Source organism: Solanum pennellii, chromosome 11 (genome assembly GCF_001406875.1).
Source record: "Solanum pennellii chromosome 11, SPENNV200".
NCBI lineage: Eukaryota > Viridiplantae > Streptophyta > Magnoliopsida > Solanales > Solanaceae > Solanum > Solanum pennellii.
Genome location: NC_028647.1, coordinates 7,212,345 through 7,238,988, shown reverse-complemented (window position 1 = coordinate 7,238,988; position 26,644 = coordinate 7,212,345). Strand labels below are relative to the sequence as shown.

At 29.2% G+C, this 26,644-nt stretch overlaps 2 protein-coding genes across 4 annotated transcripts; both read right to left on the bottom strand.

Moving 5' to 3' along the window:
- Nucleotides 1-2,749: 2,749 nt before the first annotated feature.
- Nucleotides 2,750-4,525, bottom strand: LOC107003458 (nodulation-signaling pathway 2 protein). 2 transcript variants are annotated; one of them, XM_015201788.2, is made up of 2 exons: nt 3,858-4,525; nt 2,750-3,731 (listed from the first exon to the last, which is right to left on the bottom strand). In XM_015201788.2, exons 1-2 carry the CDS (start codon nt 4,351-4,353, stop codon nt 2,878-2,880), a joined length of 1,350 nt encoding a protein of 449 aa, XP_015057274.1. In that variant the 5' UTR covers nt 4,354-4,525; the 3' UTR covers nt 2,750-2,877. The 2 variants fall into 2 exon arrangements, with proteins under 2 accessions (XP_015057274.1, XP_015057273.1); XM_015201787.2 differs by having other exon boundaries at nt 2,750-4,523.
- A 15,956-nt stretch (nt 4,526-20,481) lies between these two features.
- On the bottom strand, nt 20,482-22,630 carry LOC107003389 (cysteine-rich and transmembrane domain-containing protein WIH2-like). Of its 2 annotated transcripts, none has more exons than XM_015201712.2 (3): nt 22,486-22,630; nt 22,160-22,364; nt 20,482-20,722 (listed from the first exon to the last, which is right to left on the bottom strand). In XM_015201712.2, the coding sequence occupies exons 1-3, from the start codon at nt 22,505-22,507 to the stop codon at nt 20,662-20,664; spliced, it is 288 nt and encodes a 95-aa protein (XP_015057198.1). In that variant the 5' UTR covers nt 22,508-22,630; the 3' UTR covers nt 20,482-20,661. The 2 variants fall into 2 exon arrangements, with proteins under 2 accessions (XP_015057198.1, XP_027768598.1); XM_027912797.1 differs by lacking the exon at nt 20,482-20,722 and adding an exon at nt 21,193-21,280.
- Nucleotides 22,631-26,644: the final 4,014 nt, after the last annotated feature.

The following is a 26,644-nucleotide window of genomic DNA, read 5'->3' as shown; positions in this document are numbered from 1 at the left end:
CAAGTAATTTAACATCAAAAACATATTATTTGATCACTATATTCCATGTGCCCTTAAAACACTAAAATAAGCTCAATTGTTATTCTAAATCACAAATTTAAGGATAAACATAAAGTTTTTTTACGTGACGTTTTTTTCACAAAGCCTTGAAAATCTATAAAAGAAGAATACTCCTTTTCTCCATATCAATCTCTAATTAAAATTGAATTTTGTATAAAAATAAAAGATTTTTCACAACTTTTAATTATGATAGAACAATTCGAACGCAACTCTAACAAAGAAGTGGATTTTAATTGTTTGTGAAAACATATATATATCTATGATGAGTACGTGATAAATAAGTCTTGTTCTTGTTGTCCTTTTTAATTTGTTTTAATAATTAATTCCTTTAATAATCCACATACTGATCTGTGTTTGAATAAGTGTGGTCCAGTGATTTTGTTAAATTAAAAGAAACAAAATACAATACGTTTAGATCAATAAAGTATTAATTAGTACTAATTTGGATGTTATTAATAATAAGTAGTATAATTGAAGGAATTAAAGAAAAACTTTATTTCAACCGTTGTCCTACGTGAAGCTGACAAAAAATGGCTTAGTCCCTTCAAGCAGTTGTTGTCATCCCAAATTTTGATTGATCTATTTTTTAGCAAAAATTTTATTTTTCCAACACCTTTATTTTCAAGAAAATTAAACAATATCATGCGTTAGGTTGATTTTAATCACTAGCAAAGGTTTGGTCTTGAGACTTTGAATGAATTAAAAAGTGACATATGACAAATAGAACAAATTACAAGTGATTTAGTAAATTGCTATCGTTAAAGAGAAATTCGAAATCAAGACAATTGGGGCTGGAGTCTAATCAACAAAGCCAACCTAGTTTTATAAGTATGTGATCGAACACCAAAATTTCTAGTCTTCTATTTGTTTGTTGCAAGTCATCAAATTATCATTTACTCACTAATATAGTACTCTCTTGTATTTCTTATATATACAAGTTCTTATACCTACAATTTGTGAGAAAATGATTAAAATAGTCCTTAATGTATGGACTTAGATTGATTTGGTCCCTCATATATGTAATTTATGAAAATATGTCAAAAACTTATCAATTTAGTACTCTTTCACCTTAAAACACTAATTATATCAAAAAATTCTGTCGAATTTAACAGAGATGTGCAACTCACGAGAGATACAAAAATCTAAAACAAAACCTCTGTCTTCTTGGATCAATTACAAAGGATGAGAACTCCCGCCTTTCAAACAAAAATCATTTTCTTGAAAATCAATGGACACAAACTTTTCAATTGTTAGTCTGGGTAGGTTTCGACGAAGCTAAAGAAGACATACACTGACACACTCATCAAAATTGTTGCTAATCAAAGACAGGAGTAGAACAACAAAAACTATAAATTGACAGATTGGAGAAACTGGAATCATGCACCAGATGCATTCCGATAAGATGATAGGAATCAAATTTGACATTTTAAAGTTACTGAGTAAAATTGCCGCACTCGAAGAAAATATGGAAACATATTATACTGCTGCTGACAATCAATGAAGCGAAAAAATGATTGACTCGAAGAAACTATGAAAATAGTAGCTACTTACTATTGATGATAACCTTTGAATTTGAACTACAAATCCTAGACTATGTATGCTTCTTCATTGATCTACAAACTTTAGTCGAAAATTCTCTCGCCTGATGGAAAGACGGGAGTTCTCATCCTTTGGAACTGATCAAAGAAGATAGAGGTTTTGTTTAAGATTTGTGTATGTCATATGAGTTGCACATCTTGAAAATGAATGGAAGAAGCCATTTGTTTGAGTCATCCCATGCTAAAGGGCTTGAGTAGATAGGTATTGAGGCTAAGCAGCCCAACTCTGCTATTCGTAAATGTGCTAGGGTTCATTGATCAAAAATGGGAAGAAGATTGTTGCATTCGTTCCTAATGATGGTTGTTTGAACTACATTGAAAAAAACGATGAGGTGTTGTTGCTGGATTTGGTCGAAAGGGTCATGCCTTATGAGATATTCATGGTGTCAGGTTCAAAGTTGTGAAGGTTTCTGGTGTTTCTATCTTGGCTCTCTTTAAGGAGAAACCACGATCTTAATTTCGCCATTTTGCCAAGAAACTGTTGCCATGGACTTTTAGTTTTCTTTAGTATGTACTTTGTGAGCAACTATCTTTAATGTATGCACATTTTTTTGTTAACAAAAAAAAATATGAGTTGCAAATCTCGGTTAAATTTGACAGAGTTTTTTTTTTTTTGTAGTTAGGATTTTAGGGTGAAATACTATATTGATAAGTTTTTGACATAGATAAAGGACCTTTTCCATAAGTGGGACCAAATCAATCTAAATCCATACATTAAGGACTATATTGATCATTTTCTCTACAATTTGTTGCTCTAAGTCATATTAATAAGATGAAGCTTTGCTTGATGATACCACCAATCATCAACACCAAACCTATTTAGGTCAAATTGTTTACTTTAGATCACTACATGATGTATCAAATGTTTTGTTTGCCAAACTATGATGGATATTTATAACGTTCACATATTCACTATGAAGTGAATTTATGTGGAATAAATATTGCAAGAAATGGCATCCCATTATGGCGCAACGAAAGGGGATCTCTCTCATTTGGAGGAAAATGATCAAAGCCAGAGAAGAGGTGGAGCACAAATTAAGTCTGGAGATACACATAATAGCAATTTAGGAATATGAATAGATGAAAAAGCCTCACAAAAAAATAGTTTAATCCAAAATAACACCACTAAACAATACACACATAGTAGATAAAGACTTGGGGTGGGGTGGGGGTGGGGAGGGGGGGGGACACACTTACAAGAACTATATACATTTTAATATTACAAGTCAATATCCATTGTGGTCCAAATAGAAGCAGAAAGTAGACGCCGGGACTTCCATCCTAAAACCAATTTATTGGTCCCAATTTCCTCCATCCTATACCCATCATTGAATAGCCCCAACAACAATTTAGCTTGACAATGATTTGCAAAACTTATATTACTCTCACAAAACCCCACCCCACTCAACCACTCCCCCCATGAGCACCTTTCCTCCTCTCCTCGGGCCCGGTACATCCGAGCCAATGACCCGGTTATTCTAGGTCCGAGAAATACCCGCTCCACCAATGCCCGAGCTCGGCTTTGCAAAGGGAATCCTGCCTCAAGCGAATCATAAAGTGCTGAGTAGTGATGTAAAGTGTCCATGAACCGACCCACGAACCCTTCTTCGTCTCCTATGGGCCTTAGTTCCTCTTCAACTAAGGTCACAAGTCTCGGATTCAGTGTCTTCGATCCAGATAGGAACGAAGCAACTGAATCCGAGGCTCGATAGCTAAAATGAGGCAAGTGAAGCATGCAATTAATAATTAGAGCTTCGCCTCTAACTAACTTGACATTTGTTGGCTTAAATATTTCGTCTGAGTCCAATCTGCAGTGATGAAATGAAAATGGCTGACCGATAGATGCAGCGAAAGCCGTTAACCGACGGCCTGTCTCTTGGACCGTCCCGAATGACCGACGACCACTGCCGCTCCTTGACAATGCTGTGATCCGAAGATGCGGAGTTGGAGGTCCATCTTTTCTAGACACCAAAGCTTGCATTAACGATGCCCATTGAATTCCTTCCATTATATCGTAATCGACAATATGAACTCTCCGATCGTGTGTTACCGATTCGAATATAGCTTGATTTGCTGTAAAATGCCCAAATTTAACAAAAGGAGACATATCCTGTAATAGCTGAAAAGCTGCAAGTACATCTCCCTGACGGTGTTCGTCTTTGTAATTTGGGGAAAACATGTGTTTAGTGTGTAACGTACCGGAAGCAGAGCCTTCCATCAACGCCTGCAAGGCTTCAGTGAAATACGCAGCCAATCTCTCCATATTAGTAGCGCCGTTTGGGGACGCTAATTCCTTGAGCCGAACCAATATCACTCGAGCCAACTCACGGCTTTTGTTAACGCCGGTTAATGCCTCCGCTGCTGCCATGAGAAGGTGAACAAGCTTCAGCCCGTCAATATCTTCCGATTGATTGTTATTAGAGTCACCTGATTCTTCTTCTTCCTCCATAAACTCAGCGCAATCCTGATGTTCGGATTTGTAAAAGCAATTACCCGATCCCTGCACCATAGATTCAATTAGATCTTGAAAATTATCACCACCGGAAAACACATCCCAATCAAAAACCGGCGACCAGTCATTCCATGAAGATGAAGAGGTTGTTGCTGTAGTAGTAGTAGTGATAGTTGTAGAGGCGATGCTTAAACTACCATAACAATCAAAATCCGAGATGGTTTCATCAACTATCGTAGCCATAGCTGCACTCCAACTGTTTGTTTATATGCCTCAATCAAGATTATGTGCTATGATTTATAAAGGAAACAAGGAGCTTAAACAAAAGACATTAAGAAAGTGATTAAGACTAATTAAAAAAGCATTAGTAAAACAAAGGATTAGTACTCTAATAAATAGAGTGGTAATGATGGGTTTTTTGTTTTATACTACCTCCGTTCCAGTTTGTAGGTCACTTTTCGAATTTCAAGAGTTAAACAAGTTTATCTTTGATTTTAAATTTTTTATAAATTGTATAAATATTTTGAATTATTAATTACCGCGAGTCATAGTACTTTTGATTTACAAATATATAAATTTCATTTTAAACAAATTGAAGATTCCATGCGCAAATTTTCAGTCAAACTTAAACTGTTTGACTCTTAAAACATAAAAGGTGTCATATAAATTGGGATAGAGGGAGTAGTTTGGTGAGGTTTAAAATTTAAATTATGTCATCAAAGTTGATTAATCATGCATTAGTTAATTTACTCTTTTGCCCTAGATATTTAATTAATTTAAGATTTTTGCTCCAATGTTTTTTTTTTCTTGTTTGTTTATTACTATGGTACTCTACCAACTAGAAGGTCGGAAGTTTTGAGGTATATTACATACTTTAAGATTGCAAGAACCTTATAAAAGTGGGGATATATTTTATTTGATGTGTGAGGTTTGAGACAAATATAGTGCATTAGTTTATTGAACAAGTATGTGCCATCCATGTCATGTTGTATACTTTAGGAAAAAAAATTGTTAAAAAAAGTCTATAGATAATTGATTAGAGTTATCGAGGTATTAGTAATTATACGGCTGAATGATAAGTAATTTATATATTATTTTATTCATGTATTTAGTTAAGAAGAAATTATCTATTATGCATAAATAATAGAGAGAAATATTGAAGACATCTCTTAACTTGACATGGATTATTAATTTACAAGATTAATAACAAATTATTTTTCATTAACTGAACTTAAATGCACTCCAATCTTGTATTGTATGTGTACTCAACACGGTGTTGAGTCCCACATCGACTAGTAATGGTTATTTGATTTCCCTATAATTTTGAACTTTTTTCACCGAGTGATTCAATTAATTTTTGAAGTTGAGTTAGGTTTAAGTTAAATTAATTTCTTATTAAAACTTAGAGTTGGAGTTTGTAATTTAATCTTTGAACAATGGCATACCATTATATCATTTTGTTAAAAACTTTATAACATCGTAGACTGTTGGTTGGATCAGTTATCAATTAAATAATTGTATAAGTTTCTCTTGGATATGAAAATTAAATTCACCAAATACATTTGAGATCTGTTAAAAATAAATTAATGAATAAACTCAGATTATCAACTTAAAAAATTAATTGATGATTCAGTATTCAGAAAGTGACTATGAAAATGATTTTCATACTAGAGTTGTGGAGTTGAACCCCTTCTCTTTTTTTCTTTTTTTTTTAAAAATAAATCTCCAAATTTTTAGTCTTGGCTCCACCTCTAAAATTAAACGAATGTATTTGTTTTTATAGCAATAAATTTATTTCCATCGAAGTTTGATCACTTCCAAGTTCCAAGCTTATTGCATAAGTAACTAGAACTACGAATCCTTGTGTCTAGCTTTTTTTTCTTTCTAATTTGTACATTAACATTAGTTTAGTTCTTCCTCCAAATACTAAAATTTTACAAGAAAAGTTAACTTTAGTGTACATTTATAGGCAGGGAAGAAAAATTTGATCAGCAATAAAACATAGCACAAAACAACAACTTAATAGAGTAATTACTTAGATCCAATTTCCTTGGAAATCATCAATTTGAAAGCTCAGTTACAAGGTGTTATTTTAAAAGCTAAATGACATAAAAATTTGTTAGTAATAAGCCATTGAATAATAGTTTGAGTCCACTATTAACTTCACACTTGTGACCATGATAAGGTACTAATAACTTCGGTGCGGCGTTAAAAAAAATGTGAAAAGATTGAGAAGCTATATATAACGCGTACAAATTAACATAATCGAAGTGATGTGAACTCTTTTTGGAGAAATTGCGTAGGATTAGTCGAAAATAACCAATAACATGGCATGTTAATTGTATCTTTAAATTGATTCAGCCTAACATTGATATCAGATTCAATTATTTGGTGAAACGAATATGAAAATAATAAAATGATAGTATAGGATACGACTCACTACATTTACCATATATGTCAAAGGTAGTTTGGATATGCACACACATAAGAATAAGAAGCTAGCTAGCTAGTTGTATTTATATCATAAATGCTAAAGCATGTGAGTGACACATTGAATCTCAGAAATTCACTCGTGGATCGTGATGATAGGAGATGGTATAACTTAGTTCGAGGGATTAGGAGATTGTTAGTGTGCAAACAAAGTCTTGTATCGATTGTTGAAATGAATGAGAAGCTACATATAATATTATAGCAATACTAATTTTAGCGAAATACGTATGAACTTGACCAAAATTTTTATGTAGCAGTATCTTGTTTGATCGATATACTTTATAGCTTAAGTTTATATTATTAATACCATGAATTTTCATGTATCAGTAATGCAAAGATTTTAATGCATCAATTAACATCATTAATGACTCAATTGCCCTTAAAACCTATTTTAACATCTTTTTCATCATATTTGTGGTGAATATCTTTATAAAAGATATTTTTTAAAAAGAATTATGCAGTGCATACTATTTTTAATACGCCAAACCTAGTGACAGAGCCAGAATTTTTAACAAAGAGGTTCAAAATCTGGAAATTAGACACACAAAGTAGTCGATGGGGACTCGATATCTACTATATATAACTAAAAAGTTATTTTAACTATATATAAATAATATATTTTTTCTTCAAAGTGTTCAAATGAATCCCCTAACTGTAAGATGGCTCTGCCACTAACCAAACCAAATAATGTATAAGAAATAATTTATATATAACTAATGCAATTATGTAAACAGAACTAATACACTTTATTTAACATTATTCTACACCATATTTAATTTAATGCATTTCTAGCCTTGTGAATTGTTTCAAGTGACTTCAACATCATTTCTTGTTTAGAGATTTTTAAAATCTTAATAAACTAAATTATAAAAATACTTAGTTGAAAGGTATTGTGTGGGGGACTATGTCATGGATGTCACTTAGCCTTGCCGGCTTGTCCGGCTCAACGTTTTCACCATCAATCTTTTACTTGGTGGGAACATAATTACAAAATTTTAACATTGATAAGATATTTATTATTAATAAATTCAAAATTATATTCATAGTTATTACTTGGAGAATGTCACTCTTTAATGGCCCAATAAGAATTTTTTATGATTATTTATTGTAAAATGAATGATTAAATCTGGAGAAATTGCAAAGTCAAATGAATGTGATTGGTTTCAATTCACACGTCATTTAAATTAATTTTAGTATGATTGCGTTCTTATTTTGGGTGGCCGATTGGGGAGTCCTAGATCAAATTTTCCCATAAAAAAGTATTCTCTAATATCTTGTGAATTTTCTTTTCACTAAATGTTTTTTATTTTTCAAAAAAAATTATGATTATGTGAATTTTCCTTTCCACGAAATGTCTTTTGTAATCTCTCTGTTTAATAATGGAGTCTGCTATTGATTTGACACAACCATATATGGATTAGGGATCAGTATATGATAGGGGTAATTTTATCAAATCATCCTAGTTAAATTTTAGGCATTTTAAACATTGAAAAATAAATAGATTTTAATAGCAATGGTAAAATACACACAACATGGTAAACTATTCATTAATTTTATAAACTGGAAAAGTATTGCTAAACATCCCAAAATAGTATATATAGTAGACAAGTAAAATTAAACGAAGGGATATGATTATGTGAATTCTCTTCCCATGAAATGTCTTATATTTCGAAAAAAATCTACGCCGAAAAATACTAACAAAATATGAGCTCACAAACTAATATTTTCATTGATGAACTCAAGATAAGAGAAAACAAAAAAAAAAAAAAGAATTTCTGAGGCCTTAGTTGAGCTAATTAGGTAGCTGGTAAGGTTTCTGAGGCCTCAGTTGAGATTTACTCCCTTCGTTTACAAAAGATTGATTTAGAACGAAGTTTAAGAAAAGAAATAAGACTTTTTAATCTTGTGGTTCTAAATTAAAGTTATGTCAAATGTACCAAAATGCCCTTTAATCTTGTGGTCTTAAACATGTCACGTGGAAAGTTAAAGTTAAAGTGTTGCAAAAAAAGAAAAGGGGTCATTCTTTTTGAAACAAACTAAAAAGGAAATAGGAACAATTTTTTTGAAATGGAGAAAATATGTGTTTAGATGAAAAGTTAGTTTTTTGCCTTAAAAGTAGTCTGGGAGGGTAAATTCGATGATTTTATTGAGTCTTGAACGTCGAACATAGTGGATATCATATTCATTTTATTTTTATCAAACTTGGAACGAATTCTGAGGTATGATTTGAAAGTTAGCTATTCTTCGCTTTTGCGAAGGCTTATTTTCTTTTGCGAAAGGTCAAGTGGTCAGATCTTCACGAAAACGAAGGCCTGTTCACGATCACAACCTTCGTGTTGGCGAAGGTCAAAGTTTTTTTTTTCGAAGGGTGGATTTTTTTTTATCTATTTCTAAGCCAGAAAGATGCCTTTTCTTTACATTTATTATGATTCTTTCTCCACGAATATTGGAATTGGAATAGTCTTATTACTTGAGTTTGCTTTTGCAAAATCTGAGACCCTATTTAGCCTATCATTTTGAGATTTTCCTTTTTATCTCATTTTCATTGTTTTCACTCGATTTAAGCTTAAGAGAGATGATTCCTTAAAGTTTTTCTTAGAGCAATTCGTATGTGAAAAGTTCTACTACCAACTTCTTATCATTACCTTTAATTTTTATCACCCAAAATACCTTTTAAATCTTGATTTCAAAGTGGATGTTTGGTGTTTTTGTTGAAAAATTAGTAAAACTTTGAATTGAAACTCATATCTTAATCTTTTTAGTGGAGTTTCAACCACAAACTCCCCTTGACTTGTAGAACTTGATTTCAACAAAATAAATATGATATTGTCCTTTGATTTTTTGAAGTACTTATTGGACTATTTTATCCCTCTGATTTCAAATCCTACCAATATGATTAGAATCTTTTTGATGAACTCTTTCATTCTTAATGGTTGAGATTGTTTCGATGATTGTGCGGTTGAGGAAGTCCTCCAATAAATTATTTTGAGTGATTTTTGACATTAAGGTAGTTTGACCATCCCTCTTTTAGATTGAGATGAGTAATTAGCCTTTCTAAGGAAGTTGGCTATAAAATGAGTCTTAGAAGTTGATTAATATTGTTGACCTCCTTGTTTAGTTCGTATGATGCTATATGTGATACTTAACTTGTGTGCAGACTTGTGTGATATCTATAATTGTTACAAAAATTATGTGATGTTGAGTAATTGCCCGAGCGAGGGTCTGTTTGAACTATCTTTATATTTGACATTGAGATGTTCGACTTACGGGTTTGAGTTAATTTTTGAGCATCTTAAAGTGAAAGAAATGATTTCTAAGTGGTAAAGATTTCAAATAGTTTCGTCCACTATCCATATCATCTGAGAATATGTTTCATGATTTGTTGACTTACAAACTTGATACTATTTGAAACCCTCGATGAACTGATTATGTCTTGTGTTGTATGAGTGTTGTGATGCTTTTATCTTCATGCAACATATCATTGTTAGAAAATATGAGAAAGTAGATAAATACTATCTTTTTAGAAAAAAAAAATGTGATACCTTACTTATATCCTTGATCACGAGCTAGGTAACAAGTTGATGAGATATAGATATTATGAGATCGGTATATGGACTGTGAGTACCCCGCGGGTCCTTATCTAGAAGCTAAATGCTTGACAAGGTGTATAGGACAAAAAGTGCGACGATCTTGGTATCACCACATCATCCCATCATTTCATCATCTCATTGCATCGCATTAATCAGTTTTGTTGTGTTGTGTAACTTGTTTATGTGTTGATTTAAATATTGTATGTACACTTATGTGTGTACTTTATTCTCACCATTTTATATTAATTGGATGCATTGACGATGTTGGAATGAGACTTTTATAGCGTGCAGGTGAAAATATTTCGTAGTTTATTTCTTAAGTCTGTTTAGTTGCTATACTCAATCGGTCTAACCTATTGAGTATATACATGGATTGTATTCACCCCTACTTCTGATATCCCTTTGGTGCAGATCCTAATCAGGGTGATCCTCTTTCCAGTTGACTGGATCCGACAGATTTCTCTCTTTCGGAGTTGTGGTGAGATCCTACTTTCTGAATCGCCATTGATCTCCATATATCATATGAAGTTTTTCATTTTCCTTTCGTTGGGATGTATTTCAGATTCTAGAAGATTGAATCACATAGTTTTGATTTTCTATTTTTTTTCCCAAAGTAATTAAGTACAATATTTTGATCCCACTTTGAAAATAGAAAAAGTAAAACCAAGAACGTACGTAGGAAAATGGTTACTATAACATAATATTTTAGTGAAATTGAAGTTAGATATGGCACTTTCAAAGGGTTTGAATTGATTAGATAAACTAAAATCTTCAATTAAAAATCTTAAGGACGGCATGCTTTCTCAAAATGACGCACTAAAAACCCTTTAAATTCTAACCATTCAAATAATTAGTTGTTTGTGATTAATTAAATGAGTAAAAAGATATCTACATCTAAGAACATATAACAATAAATTAAGTCCAATTACTAATCCGTCAGCAAAAAGGTTTTGTTTGGAAATTGGAAGGCTTGTTAATATTATATATTAATATGTCAATATCTCATTATCTCATATACCTTGTGATATAGAAGTGGGAAATATGTAATTTGTTTACCTAATCTTTAATAAATGAAAAAAACAACATTAACTTGAAATATTTTACACCAAAAGTTCGTTTGAATCATGAAAAGATTTAAAAAAAAATAAAAAGAAAAGGGGCTAATATACCCTTCATAATCTAGCTTATATATTTCCTGTTATAAAAATAGCTCACATATATATATCTTCATCGTTATACAACGATCAAATATATCCTTTTGGTCTAATGATCCAATTTAGACCGGATGTAGCCCTTTTAGTAAATTATTATTATTTTTTGAATTTATTATTTTGATTGTCAAATTAATTTTTTTCACTTGTTCTTTTAATTTTTTTTAATCATAGATACAAAAATAAATTATAATATAACCACAAATAACTTTTTCTAAAAAGCTTTTCTTACTTTTTTTTCTCCTTTAATTTTATCCTTTCTATTACTTTTCTTAAAAAAATTATTTCTCATATTTTGGACTAAAAATGAGCAATATTTATTAGAAATTAAGAATAAGAAATTCAAATAATGATAAACATAATGATCTATGAGGGATATTTAAAAATCAAATTAGCCATTGAAACAAAGAAATATAAAAAAAATCATTTGTGGGATAAATTAACTATACCTTAAAATTTGTTAGAAGAATCGCATATACCCCTACATGGATATTTTTAATATAAATTTAAAATTAATATCTTTACTTACTTCCATTAGTTGATAGAAATATATGCAAGCTATTTTTATAATTGTATGAGTATATGAAAGCCACTTTTACAATGATAAGGTATATTGAGCCAATTATGTAACGAGGATAATATGTCAATTCTAAATCACAAGTTTAGAATATATCAACCCCTTTTTCATTTAATTTACAAAAAATAGTCCCTTTTCTATTTATTTTTATTTACTAGAAGCCCTTTTCATTAAGTACCCCCCCCCCCTCTTTCCCCCGCGTTTCTTGAACTCACTACATCGAAAACCTAAATGATGGGTAAAAAATGGACGAATATTCTAAAAGTGATCTTGAAGATTAAACATGTAATAATACCTAGGGCTTACAAAGAGCTAAATTTGAAAGAACCAAATTTAGTGTCATGCAAATTTGTAAGTTTTGGGTGACCTTCAAACGATCACAACTTTTAGCACATGATGTTTTACGTGGCTCATGAGGTATCAAATCAAAGGTCGTTGAGTCCTCTTTCCAACGCCACTGAATTTGCTAAATTCTGAGTTTGGATAAAGGAGATATGCCCATTTGAGTACAACCTCTCAAGATATAACTTTTCATCCATTTTAAGGAGGGATATTTTGGTATTTTCCTTACCCCATTAAGCCCACACGTTTTGACTCGCCCAAATAGAGATCTAAGAGGATTGATTTCAGTTTTCAATCTCTCAAAAAAAATGTTTAAGCAAGTTAGGGCAAAGCTCAAAAGGAAAAGGGGTCAAGAAGTTCTTCAAGGTTTTTGGGGAAATCGTCAACAACATGGTTCTTTCAAGGTATGTGAGGTTTCTCATATTGATGGATATGTTCATCCTCACACCAAATATGTATTTCTTTCCCTAAATCATCCATGAAATAATTTGTATAGGTTCTTGAGGAATTCTTAAGATTTTACTTCATTTTTTTTAATCGATGGTGTCATATTGGATTGTTAAAATAAGGATTTTGCGAATGAATGTTGTTCTTGGGTAAATTGAGTGAGATTTTTATGAATTCCGTTGGGCTTATCTCAAATTTCTAAATTAAACACTTTAAATGCAAACTTTAAGCTTCCCAAAAGCTTTGTTGATAGATTATAAATCTTGAAACTATTTCGTATAAACACAGAGAAACCTTTCCATATCAAATCTTATAGTTGTAAACTCAAAAAAACACTTTCATATCAAATCTTATGCCTGGGTGGTTTCCACAGATGAATCGTGTAATCAGAGTGGCCTTCTCTTTAAGAAATAACCAATAGCAGTGAACTCCTCGTAAAGGAATTAAATATTCATATCAGTAGATCCCTACTCGAGGGATATCAGTAACAGTATACGAGTTTCACATTCCTACTAGCAAGGACTTTATCAGAAATCAGTAACTACAAAAACAAAATTTATAAATACGAAAGAATAGTTCTTTTTTAAAATTCTAATATAATGTTAGAAATCCTCATGATCCAAAAATAATAAATAAATAGAGATAACATAAGAAAAAAAAATATAAAAAGTGTTAATGAAATTCTATTTTAGGCTGGAGATGCTCCTGTTGAAGAAGAAGGAAGTTGAGTTGTTGATGAAGAAAGGATGTTGACGATTGGAACATGTCAAACGAACAGGTCCAACGAAGCTGACTGACGAGTTTACAGCACTGCTGTAGAGTTAAAGTCTCATTAGAATTAGACTACTTATATTAGGATTAGAATTATATTACAACTAGGATTAAATTACTATTAGAATTATAGTACAACTAGAATTTAGATGATTTATAATTGCATTATTATTATTATAGTAGTAATAGGTATTTTAGTAGGAATCTAAGTTTTGTTAACTTATGACTCTACAATTCTCTCCTATATAACGAGTATGTACTTAACATTATTTTTCATCAATACAATCCTTGATTTCTCTAAGCCTAAATGTGAGATTTCTACATAGTATCAGAGATTAAAAGCTTTCCGTTCTCCGAGTATTGATAAAAAAAAACCACACGTTGCAATGACCCCTTCTACCAAAATCATGTCAACCTCCTCACGTCACCAAATAATTGTTGCTTGCTCCACTAAACTTACTACCTCATAAAGAGGACACATATATCCCAATTGTTTCATATCACAAAGAGCGAACCGAGTAAAAGTTGTTGTTCCACAGGACAGACTGTTAGGAAAGTTGTAGCTGCTAATAAGGATGTAAAAGATAGTGACACTATTGATGATTGGAAGGAGAAAGATGTGTTTTTAAGAAGTTGGATCTCAAGCACCTTGACCGAAGAAAGCATGTACCTAATTGTGGATTGCTCAACTGCCAAGGAGATGTGAAATGCTTGGAAGAAACATATCTTCAAGCAACAAAAGCAATTAATTTTGCTAGAGGTGTAGGTAAGTCACCATATCCCACTCTTAATCAATTTGTTAATACTCTCACAGGCTTTGATATAAGGGAAGAGGAAGAAAAAGTATCACAACAAAACCATAACATGGTGCCCAAAAAGGCAGGGGAAGAGGAAACAACAACAATAACATACCGAATCATTGACAAAATAAATTTTTATTGGGTATTCAAAGTTTTTTTTTTTTGCTGGATATTCGAAAACAACATCATCAACATACAGAAGCATTGACAAATCAAGTTTTTGCTGGGTATTCAAAGTTTCTTTTTTGCTGGATATTCAAAGCAAGCAAGCTAGGAGTAACCGTTCCTCTACTCACTAGCTTGAAGGGAAGTGTTGTAGAAGAAGGAAGTTGACGATTAGAACATATCAAAGAAACATGTCCAATGCAACTGACTGACGTTTTCTGCAGCAAGTGTTGATGAAGAAAGGAAGCTGACGATTGAAACATGTCAAAGGAACATGTCCAACAAAGCTGACTGACGAGTTTACAACACTGCTGTAGAGTTAAAGTCATACTAAGATTAGATTAGACTACTTGTATTAGGATTAGAATTATAGTACGACTAGGATTAGATTACTATCAGAATTATAGTACAACTAGGATTTAGATTATTTATAATTGCATTATTATTATTATTATTATTATTATTATAGTAATAATGGGTATTGTAATAGGACTCGAAGTATAGTTAACTTATGATTCTACAATTCTCCTCCTATATAAAGAGTATGTACTTAACATTATTTTTCATTAATGCATCAATACAATCCTTGATTTCGCTAATCCTATATGTGAGATTTCTACGTGAATTTCTAAACCTACTTATTAATACTCAAACATAATTACTAAAATATTTTTATTGTAATTTGTATTCCAATTAATAATTTTAGTAAACCAAAATGAAATGAAGTGTAGTAGTATCTCATAGTAATAAAGTTAATTTTACGTTACATTCCTTTGACCAAAAGGGAATTTGGACATGTTGTCCATATAAATGGATTAGCTTTAATTTAAAAGGTTAGATTTTACAATATGTTTGCAAATAATAAAAAGAATAATTTTCTCTTCATGATGTGATTAGCTTTATAATACAACAAGATTTATGGAAATTTCCTTTTCATTTCCTTTTGTAAAAGAGAACGTGTATTTCATATATGTAAAAAGAAAATAAATCTTCAATTAGAAGATTTAAAAAATACGAAGTTGTTGTGGGCTAAATACACCTAACTATCGAGAGAATTCAATTGTTAACATAGATTCAAGAAATTATTTTACTTATTTGTACGATATAATATTGAATCGACGGGAAAATTCAATAAAAACCCCTTCATCGCATTTAGCTCGACCACTTACTTTAAAGCAGTGATGAAGTCATAGTAATGAAGTCATAACGTTGATTGCAGATTCAACAAAATTCAGTAGTTTTAATTTGAACCTTATATTGTTTTTTAAAAAATTATTTAATACGTTCAAAATGTCCATTCAAAACGTAGAAACAAAAATTAATTCTGACTATGCTTCAAAAAATTAGTCATTGTTTATATTTACGATGTAAGGAAAATAAAAGATTAATGATAAGCTTATATATGTTTGATAAACCAATTTAAGATGATTGAGGGCCATTTGGACATGAATTATTTTTCCTATTTATTTTTTTTAGAAGAAATAATCAAGACAATGTTTGATTATAGGTTGAAACTGATCTTTAAAAAGAAAAATGAATTTGAAATGAATTTTAAGTTTGACAAAGTGATATTGAGTAGTTTCAAATGATATTTTTTCACTTAAAAAACTTACACTTGTGATCAGGTTAATTGATGTAGGTTCAAATACCTTTGTTAAACTTTTTTTTTTTTTTAAATATTATGTAATCAAACGCCTATTAGGTAAAATAATTAAGGGAAACTTACATAAATATATTATAAATAAAAATATTTATCATTTTTTGTAATAATATCTTTTTTCACTTGATCACTTTTAATACATTTATAATATAGTTTTAATACATATTATAAGGAACAATTTATTATTCACATATAATATAAGTTTTATTGATAGATAATACTTTTGTCACACATTTTAACACACTTATATAATAAAATATGTCAATTTCTTACCAAACAAACATAGTACATTATCAAAAATAGTTATAATACATATATATTAGTATTACATACTTGATTCACTTCTAATACATATTGCAGATTTAACATGATATTGTTATAAATAGTAATAAATAAAAAATATTATAAAACTTAATAATTATTTATTAAAGACATTCATCCAAATAATTTTTTCAAAAATTAATCAAGGGATAGAGGAATAATAAAATAGGCAATCATGTAGACACCGAAATTATAAATATGAAGAAAACTTACGTCATTGGTAAGTTTGGAAGTACAAACACAATTTTAATGAAGATAATTTGGAATTGTATATAAGATTTTTCAAATAATAATTAAGAAAAAAAAATGGTGTTTGGGGAAGTCAAGTCAAAAGTTACACACTTAATATTTTTATTTTATGAAAGATTCTCTAAATTGATATTATCAATTTATAGCTTAGACAAAATAGTGATTGTCAACTTATAATTAAATAGTCTCTTATGCTTTGGTATATTCTCAACAATTGATGTAATTGGTTTGTCTGGCAAACAAGCTGTAGGAATCTTTTAAGCTAAAAAAGAAAAAAGGAATACATATATCATTAATATTGTTATTATTATATATGTTGTAACTTGTAAGTACTATTGGTGGTACATTAGTAATACATTTTGTTTCATATCCCTTCATTACTGTCAAATAATTGGCACTCAAAGATTATTAAGACAACTTTCAAAGAATTGGTGCACAAGAATAGTTGCTAAAACTTTAATACAACAAAATCACGATAAATCATTCGAAAGTAGTAAAAATGTAATGATCTAGTCGATTATTTTTGAAAAGGTGTCTAACTTTACCGTTTTGCTCCTCCTGATATCGACTTCTAGTCTGTTTGATTCAATTTTGAAAATTAGTTTTGAACTTTGGGTTTTAAGTTAAGAATTTGGTAAGTTTGAGTTTGAAAGGCTAACAATATTTAAAGAAAAGATTTCGGTGTCTTTTGGAGTTTTGGGAGCAAATGAAATTTTGTCGGTTCCATCCGTCTCGAAATAGGGAATCTCGCCTATGTGAGTTGCCTGTTTAGATTTGGATTCCTTCTGAGGATTTGAGGTCCTAAGTTGTGAAATTGTGAAAATTCAGCTTTTGGGCAGACTTTGATCAACATTGGGAATTCGGATGATCGAATTACAATTTAGAGAATTATGTTGAGTTTGGGGGATAATTTTAGACCTAGGTAACGTCCTTAAAGGTCCATATGTGTTTTAGTCATTTTAGGTGTAGAGTTAGTTTCTTGTGATTTCCACAGATGTCGGGTCAACGAGACCTCTGATCTGTGTTTCTACGGTTAATTGAGTTCGGGACTTCGAGGGTAATTGATTTGCATAAGTGTTTGTATATAAGGAGTTCCGAACAATTCCGAGGGTCTTTTCAATATTTTGGGAGTTGGCTTTTTTTTAGTACCAGAGTGATTCGCTTTCGCGATCACGAGGATTGTAGAAGTGAGACCCTGTTCGTGAAAGCAAAAGACAGTTAGGCGGGGTTCGCTTAAGCGAACTATTGGTTGTGATCGCGATGTTCGCGAAATCCAAGGTCCCCACTTTCATGGGGTTCACTTTTGAGCTTGGAAAATTCTTCGAGGCAATTTTTGAAGTGATTTTTGTGCTAAATTATTTGGGTAAGCTTTTATGGTCCTATTTTCCTTTGATTATTTATAGATATTAACATCAAAAATGGGATTTTGATTGGTAAATAACAAGGTTTTTCAAAAATTCAAGTTCTAAACTAGAATGGAGATTGTGAATTGATTTTGAGTCTTTTTTCGAAATGATTTCACCAATAAGTTTCAAATGCCTGGAGTAATGATTTAAAGTATTAAATTTTGAATTCAAACCTTCTTCATTAAATTGGATTTTTAGTTGATCGACCCATTTTTCAAAGTATTTGAAGTGGGTATTGTTGTTTCCGGAGATTTATTGTGAATAGATTTATATAAATTGTGTGGCTTCGGACGTTGATAGGTAGGGGAAGACTCAAGTGTTGGGTTACTAATAATTGATTGAAATAGGCAAGTGATCTCCTAAACCTTGTAATCTAGTAGGATTTGTGAATTCCCTTTATTGTTTGTGTGTCGGGAATAATGAGAATGATGTGAGAGATTTATTTTTCCACTTGATTAAGCTCAAGAATAAAATGGATTAAATTAAAAGTTATGTGTTGATCAGAATGCTTGTGAATTTCTTTGTGATGGCCCTTATATAATTGATTGATGAAATGCTTGATAGCATGAATGTGGACTTGATTGCCTGCATTGTTGTCGTCTCTTCTGTGTGGTGTGATATTACTTGTGTGCATTGATTGTTAAACTACATGATGAGACATGTGAAGGTCATGATGTTGGGTCATTTTCAGCAAGTGTTATTATGTCGAGGTCATTTTTGGTAGGTATTTGTGATGTCGGGGTCATTTTCGACAAGTGTTATGATACCCAGGTCATTTTCGGCAATTATTTTTTCAAATTACAAAAATTCCTTAAATTTGACAGAATTGAATACATCTCAAAACGTCTCAATACATCGCGTCCGATTTCGGATACATCCCTTGACATTCCGATAAATCGCGTCTCAATTTCGAAAACATCACTTAATATTTCGATACATCATGTACCTCCCGATATATCGCGTCTCTATTTCAGATACACCAGTCAATATCTTGATACGTCATATATGTCCCGATACATAGTGTAAAGTGATGTATCAGGAAATGGGAGAGACTAGGGATTTTTGTAATTTTTTCAAATGATGGGAAAATTTTTTTTAAAAAAAAATAAGTTGTGTATATAAATAATTTTTCCTTTCGAGATAAAAGGTGACTTAGCTTTAATTAATTATAAAGAATGACAACTCAAACTTGATTAACGTTCAAAAAGTGGTTAGTTGCACATTTGTTCTCCTTAAGTTATGTCCATCTAAATTCCAAAGTTAGTTATATACTTGGGCTTCATTTTGAATTATACTCATTTACCAAAAGAGTATTAAATGTTACATTTAGAATATTCAAAAAGATTACCCACCTAGTTGTTATAACATATTGTAATGCTTCTATATCTCAATAAACAATAATCAAGCATTTAGTTTATCAAATCAGTAGTAGTGGCTTGCAATATACTATAATATTCACATGATATACATGATATAATAATACGATATAGTAGAAAATTGATTTATTCCTTCATAAAAATAACACTCAGTAATCTATGATAAACAATCCATTCTTTCATGAAAAAAACATATAGTTTTCTACGATATCAACTTGGTATATGATATATTGCCATGTATGTCATTTATAGGTTCATTTGGATCGATTATAGGTCAATATCGAAATTAAAATAACATATTTGATATTAAATCATTTAGATAAAAATCAAATCAATTTAATTGATTTAGTTATTATTGATTTTGATAGATTAAAAAAGCCAACAATTCATTCAAAAATAAAAGAATCATTTTCATGCTAACTCTTTATTTTGGCCTTTTTTTGTTTTCTTATATAAATTTTAATGAAAACATATATATAATACGTAAAGGTGTTAATAAAAAATAATGTATATTGGTTACAAATAATTATAAAAAATTATATAATTTATCGATTCAGATCGGTTATTCTTTCATTTTCTTGAACCAAATCAAAATTCAACTAGATATTATCAATTTTAATATAAAAATCAAACTAAACCAAATAAAAATTGCTTTATAGAAATCAATTAGTCTTTACCTATTCTATCTCATATAAGATAGTCATATTTTCTCTTAATTGTATCATTTTATTTGTGTAATAATAACTCTAGTATTTCTTAATTATTTCATTGAACCGACATGCAGTAGCTTTCTTGTGGATTATTCATATACTGAGTGTTTAATTTGTGTCTCAAAAAAATTATTAAACTGAACCGAACCAACAATAACAAAATCGATGATTATCTTTTTCGTTTGATTTGATTTAATTTTAGAAATTTTTTTAAAAAAATTAGATTAATTATATTTTAATTTTAACCAATAACAGATTCAAATCAAACAACAAATGCCCCTAATCATATTATACAGAAACTTGCCTCCAATTAAAAATACATATATATAGTCAAAAGAAATAAAATCCTCACACAGCCAAACTTTAATTCTTAAAAAAGTTTTCAGAAATAAAGTAAATAAAACAATTTTGACAGTCACATGACATTTGGAACCAACTAAAAGCAGCAGCAGCAGCAGCACTCTTCCAAAATACAGCAACAGCAAAGAGCAGCCAAACTGAAACAACCAATCAAATTTTGTTGATAATTCCAATACAAACAGTCATGTATAAATAATAATATTTTTTAATCAAAATGGATTCAGATAAATCGCTACCAGAAGGTTGGTTTTGTTTTTGGCTCGAACTCAAAACTTCTAGTTAAGGAAAAAATCATTTCATTCGCTACACCATATTCATTGATAATATATTTATATCACACATATTGGATGTTGATATTTCACATTAAATTTGTGATAGTACATCCATAATTTGGTTTTTACAAATATTGTATGAGCTATCTTAGAATCACTTTGTATTTTATTGTCTTTACTGATTTTTGAATGTAAAATCTCCGAGGTATGTTGTCATTCTTGTAGTAACAAATATAACTATGAAGATAAAGGACTTACACAGTTGACCTAGAGGACTCGTAAAACACTTTAATCACTAGACTAATCCTTTAGCTTGTATAAAAAGATATGTATACATAATCAAAATTTAACCTCTATATGAAATGTAATTCTTCGATGAAGCAGTATCGTTTGACACCCCTTGGGTAAGGGGTGGGCCTGTCCCTATACACACATTTTGATTTAAAGATTACAAGATACAAAACATTCATTTTATTTCTTAAACTCCATGTTTAATCAACTTCAAAAAAATAGCTCATAAAAAAAAGATAATATAAATCATATTAAAGAGATCATTCACCTCTTAAACCATCAATGTGTGACTCTTCAAACACATGCCTAAAGATGGACATACGTTGTACACTTTTATAGCCCAACATCAAAAACAAGATTCAAAACTCAAATATCTAATTGGACTTAACTCAAAACTAAAAATTAACTTTAATGATTAAAAAAATCAAAATTATTCGAACCATATTAAAGCGACTCCAATCATTTTTTAACTAGTGATGTGAAATTCTTGACGCTAAGGATTATAATAGCACTTCAATTTTGATCCAACTTAATTTTAGTAGATAATATTTAACACATATATATCAATAATATATTGCATATCATACACCCTCTATTATATGACCCTATTTACTAAGTCAGTTTTTAACAAAAAAAAATTAAATTTAGAAAATTTCAAATTTTCTATTTTACTCTAAACAATATTCTTATAAAAAATTAAATAGGTAAAAACTTACCTACACTCAATTTTTACATCAAATTTAAAAAATAGTACATGATATCTTAGGATATACTAATTATATCCCAAATCATAACTAATTAATATTCATTCTCATCTTAATTTATAGATTAATCCGAGTAAACTAGCATAATTTGGTGTAAATATACTAAATTTTACCATATTCTAAGGGTAATTTTGGTAGATCCAAAAACAAATCTTCTCTTAATTAATTAAATTTCATATTCGCTCAAACATATGTACGTAAAATAAAATGAATATCAATAATATACGAGCGGGGGGAGTTGACATACCAGCCTCTAAGAAATGATAGACAACCACTATGGTGGTGATGGTGGTGGTGGTGATCATCGTGATGGTGGTGGTAAATATGTTGAGGAGGTGGTGGTGGTGGTGGACAACATTGATCGTTATTGAAATAACCTTGATAATTAGGTGGTCCTGGTGGCGGAGGGTAGTACCCTCCGCCTGGTGGTGGTGGTGGTGGTGCACCATACCCTATAACAATCAATCATCAACATTAATTTGGATGGGAAGACAAAATCATAGTAGTAATTGATCATTAAATTATTAGCTTAAAATTATTTCATATACAAAGAAATGAAAGGAATTAATTTACCTGGTGGAGGATATGAAGTCATTGGTAGAGAAATTAAGGTGTAGATCTAGCAAAAAAAAGTAAAAATGTATAGATGATGATAAGGCAGGGGGGAAAAAGCCTAAAGAGTCAACTGTTCTTAGAGGGGCAAGAAAGTCTTATTAAAAATATTCATTAACATCCCATCTACTTTTCGAATAGTTTGGTACAAAAATTAATAACGTAGGAATTAGTAACTATATGAATTAGCAATATAAGAATTAGTATGCAAAGGTAATAATGCAAGATTCATTTATATCCAAATATAAATATTTGATTCATTATTGCTTATTCATTTTGTGTTTGGATTAAAATTATATAAAAAAAAATTCTAATTATACTCTTGTGTTATTATGTAATTGGATCAAAATAATAATTATCAGAAGATATTATTTTTTTATGACCTTATAACTAGTTAGGTGAAGAACAATTTTGTTATTATTTTTTCACTTGAATTATTGGAGGATAAATAATTGGCATATTAATAAATTGATCAGTTACAAAATGTCAAATTTCAATTTTAAAAAAAAATAAATCATCTACTTTTAAAATTGAAAAGACGATAAACAATAGTAAATTGAGTAAATTATTTATTTTTTTAATTAGTAAATCTTAAACAACTCACATTTTAAATATTGTATTGATTTGTATTGGATTTATTTATAAGAAACAACTCTTCTAAATAATTTATAATATGTTATTTAAAAAAATTTACTAGTACAAATATAAAACATAAAATCAAGAAAATAAACAAATAAATTTACTAGTACAAATATAAAACATAAAATCAAGAAAATAAATAAAAGGATTAGAATGATTAGAGAGATATTTTTGTCTTTGCATAAACTTATTTCATGGTATTAAATCATATGTATTACTAATACCTCTAAATGGAAGATATTAATAATACCTGTAATACCATAAGTTAATTATACATAGGTTCAAATTTTTACCAAACATAATACTAAATAATACAATATATAATACATGAATTATTTCTCCTAATGTTTTCACCAAACGACTCCTAACATTGGTAATACTTGTACTCCCACTGTCCTTGACACATTTCGTATTTCGAGATTTAAACTAATCTATTTTTATCATAAATTTTTTATATTTTTAAATATTTTAGATAGTCAATTATTGTGACTTATAGTACTTTCTACTTAGTTTATAAATAGATAAATTTCATTTAGAAATAAATGAAAATTTCATAGCAACCTTCTTGTCAGACTTAAATTATTTGACTCTCAAAAAAATGAAACATGTCATATAAATTGAGAAAGAATATATATATATTGTTTGCATTAGTTAAGGTGAAATTACTTCTTACATAGTGTTTGATTGGATAAATCGAAAATAGCATACTCTTTAATTATTATTTTTCTTATAAAAATATCATCCACGAAATCATTGGAAATGATATGAATTTTTTTTTTTAGGGACAACTCTGTCTTCAAATATGCTAATGAGGTATTAAAACACCTTGCAATATTTATATGATGATTTCCCATTTATTAATTGGGAAAAAACATAGATCTCCTTTGAGTTTGTTTTGAAAAGTTAATTATACGTTTAAATTATTAGAGTGATTTATTATATATCTATACTACTTAAAAGTAAATTTATTATCACCTTGATATTTGTAATACCATTTTCATATTATGTGGTGTATTACGCTAGCTTGCCACATCAACATAATGTCATAAATTAAATTTTTTTATTTTTTCTTTATTAATTAATTTTTATTTTGTTAACTATATTTTTCTCTAATAATCCCTAATTATATTTTAATTTTCTAATTATTATATCTTTTTCATCACTAAATTTCACCCACTCAATTCTCATTTCATTAAAAAAATCATATTTAACCACCTTCGCTATCGATTTTGTTCTACCACCACATTATCACCTTCAATTCTGCTTCTTCTTTGTCATCCAACACCAAATATCACCACTATCATTATTAATATCAATTTTTTCTTCTTCAATTACCTCTTTTCATTTTTATCATCCATCACCACCAAACTCATAAAGTTTCTATCACAGTATAACTTAAAATTGATTAACAATCAATTTTTTTTCATAAAAAAAAAAAAAAAAGAAGATAAAAACAATCAATCAGAATTTTTCTAAATAAATTACAATTATTCACTAATAAACCTACTTGTGAATCAAAAAAATAATTGTGCTTTAAAATTATGATAAAATAATTTAAAAGTGTGATGAAAACAAAGAATATGGAATGAATGGGGTGCGAAGAAGAAAAGGTGTGGGCCATGGTAATTGGGTGAAAAAAAAGAATTAAACTTTATTTTTATTTAACTTCAAGCTGATATGCCTATTTTTATTTTTATTTTTGATCATGTCAGTTTTAGGAGTAAAAAAAATTACTTTTTTAAGTAATATATGTGAGTAATTTGTTACTATAATAGGTTAAACGTATAACAAGTTTTCGAAATAAACTTTTAAAAAAATCTATGCCTCATTATTTAATTAATTATATATAATATTGATGCACCAAAAATTTTCAGATGTTATTAAAAAAAATATTAAATACACATGGATCACGTGAGCTACATAGGAGTTGACCTGTCAAAATACAACCAATTAAAGCTGTCGCTAAAGGCGGAGAAAACTAAATAATATAAAACAAATACAATAAATGAAGTTGGGCCGTCAATTATTTTCAATTTTTTTTTACAACAAACTGTTTATAACTTTTTTAAATCAAAAAGCAATTAAAAATACATTAGTTAACTCACAAATTTATATTTTATTAAAATCAATTCATATTTATATCTATTAACTATTTATTTTATACGTAAATAAAATTAATAATTACATAATTACTTTTAAAAAATTTATTATTTTCACCAATATAAAATTTATTATTATTTAAATTTGATGAATATAAATAATTAAGTAAGAATTGATTTGGTAAATATATATAAGAATGCAGGGAGTAACATTTTTTTTGTTTTTTCATTATAATGAAAAAAATTCTCTTTTCGGCTACATATGAAAATGTTTAAAGCAATTTAATATGAAAAATGACAAATTGGTAATATGTGTTTGATAATCACTATTTTCAATAGGTTTGATTTTAAAACGAAATTAATGCACTAAAAATGTGCGATTGTACAAAAGTGAAACAAAGCATGAACCATATGATATTGACACACAAGTAAAAATCGTTATAACTTGTACAAATTTACTTAATTATTTGTGAAAATACGAGATGAGTAATGAAATATTTATGGTATATGAGCATGAAAATACAGTTGGGAATGATGACCAACAAATGGCTCAAAGTAACAATGTTGGTCCGTCTTCTTGGTCATATGATCTAGAAATGCAAATTCAACGTTAGAAGATTGTTTGTACTATATGGGGGGTAATACTAAAGACTAGTATACACTGCAATTTATGTTCGTTTTTTTTATTGAATTAAAGTTAGATGAAACAGTTACCTAATTTGCAAAATTTATCATGCAATTTTATAATTTTTGTTTATTTGATAAAATTAAATAAACAATTGACGTTATTTTAATAGTTTTACAAAATATGAGATTCTTATGTTTATGAAAAATATACGACACAAAAATTTCATATCGCATGTTCAAATAAAATTTTAACTTCATCTCATGATTGCATATTATGATATCATATCATGATTCTATATCACATGACCGAACATGCCCTTAGATGTAATTGATTTTTACACTATTACGCTATTTTTATTTGTTCTAGCAATCATTAATATATTTTATTTTTTGGATTTCAAATTCCACGTCTAAAAGACTTATTTATTACTTATTTATAAAAATTAATTTACTTGTGCTAATACTTAAAAACTCAATAGAAAAATCACTAGAGTTTCGGTTTGGTGAATTTATTTTTGAGATTAATTTTAATTGTTGAAATTATTTTTATGAAAATTCGATAAAGTTACTTTATCACGTTGCAGCGATCCTCGAAAGGAAAATTATACAAATAAGTAAATATAAACAAGTTAATTAATTAATATAGCTATAACATAATGGATAAATTACCTATATACACATCTTTATTTTCCATAATTTCTATTATTCCCTATCATTTAANTATATAATAATTTATAGAGTTGAGATTTATTTAA

Bases quoted from the DNA above. Each gene is read 5' to 3' on its own strand.
- LOC107003458 (XM_015201787.2), bottom strand. From the start codon at position 4,353: ATGGCTACGATAGTTGATGAAACCATCTCGGATTTTGATTGTTATGGT.
- LOC107003389 (XM_027912797.1), bottom strand. From the start codon at position 22,507: ATGACTTCATATCCTCCACCAG. The intron at 22,365-22,485 runs GTAAATTAATTC...TGATTGTTATAG, and splicing joins GACTTCATATCCTCCACCAG to GGTATGGTGCACCACCACCA. The intron at 21,281-22,159 runs GTATGTCAACTC...ATGTGTGTATAG, and splicing joins CTATCATTTCTTAGAGGCTG to GGACAGGCCCACCCCTTACC.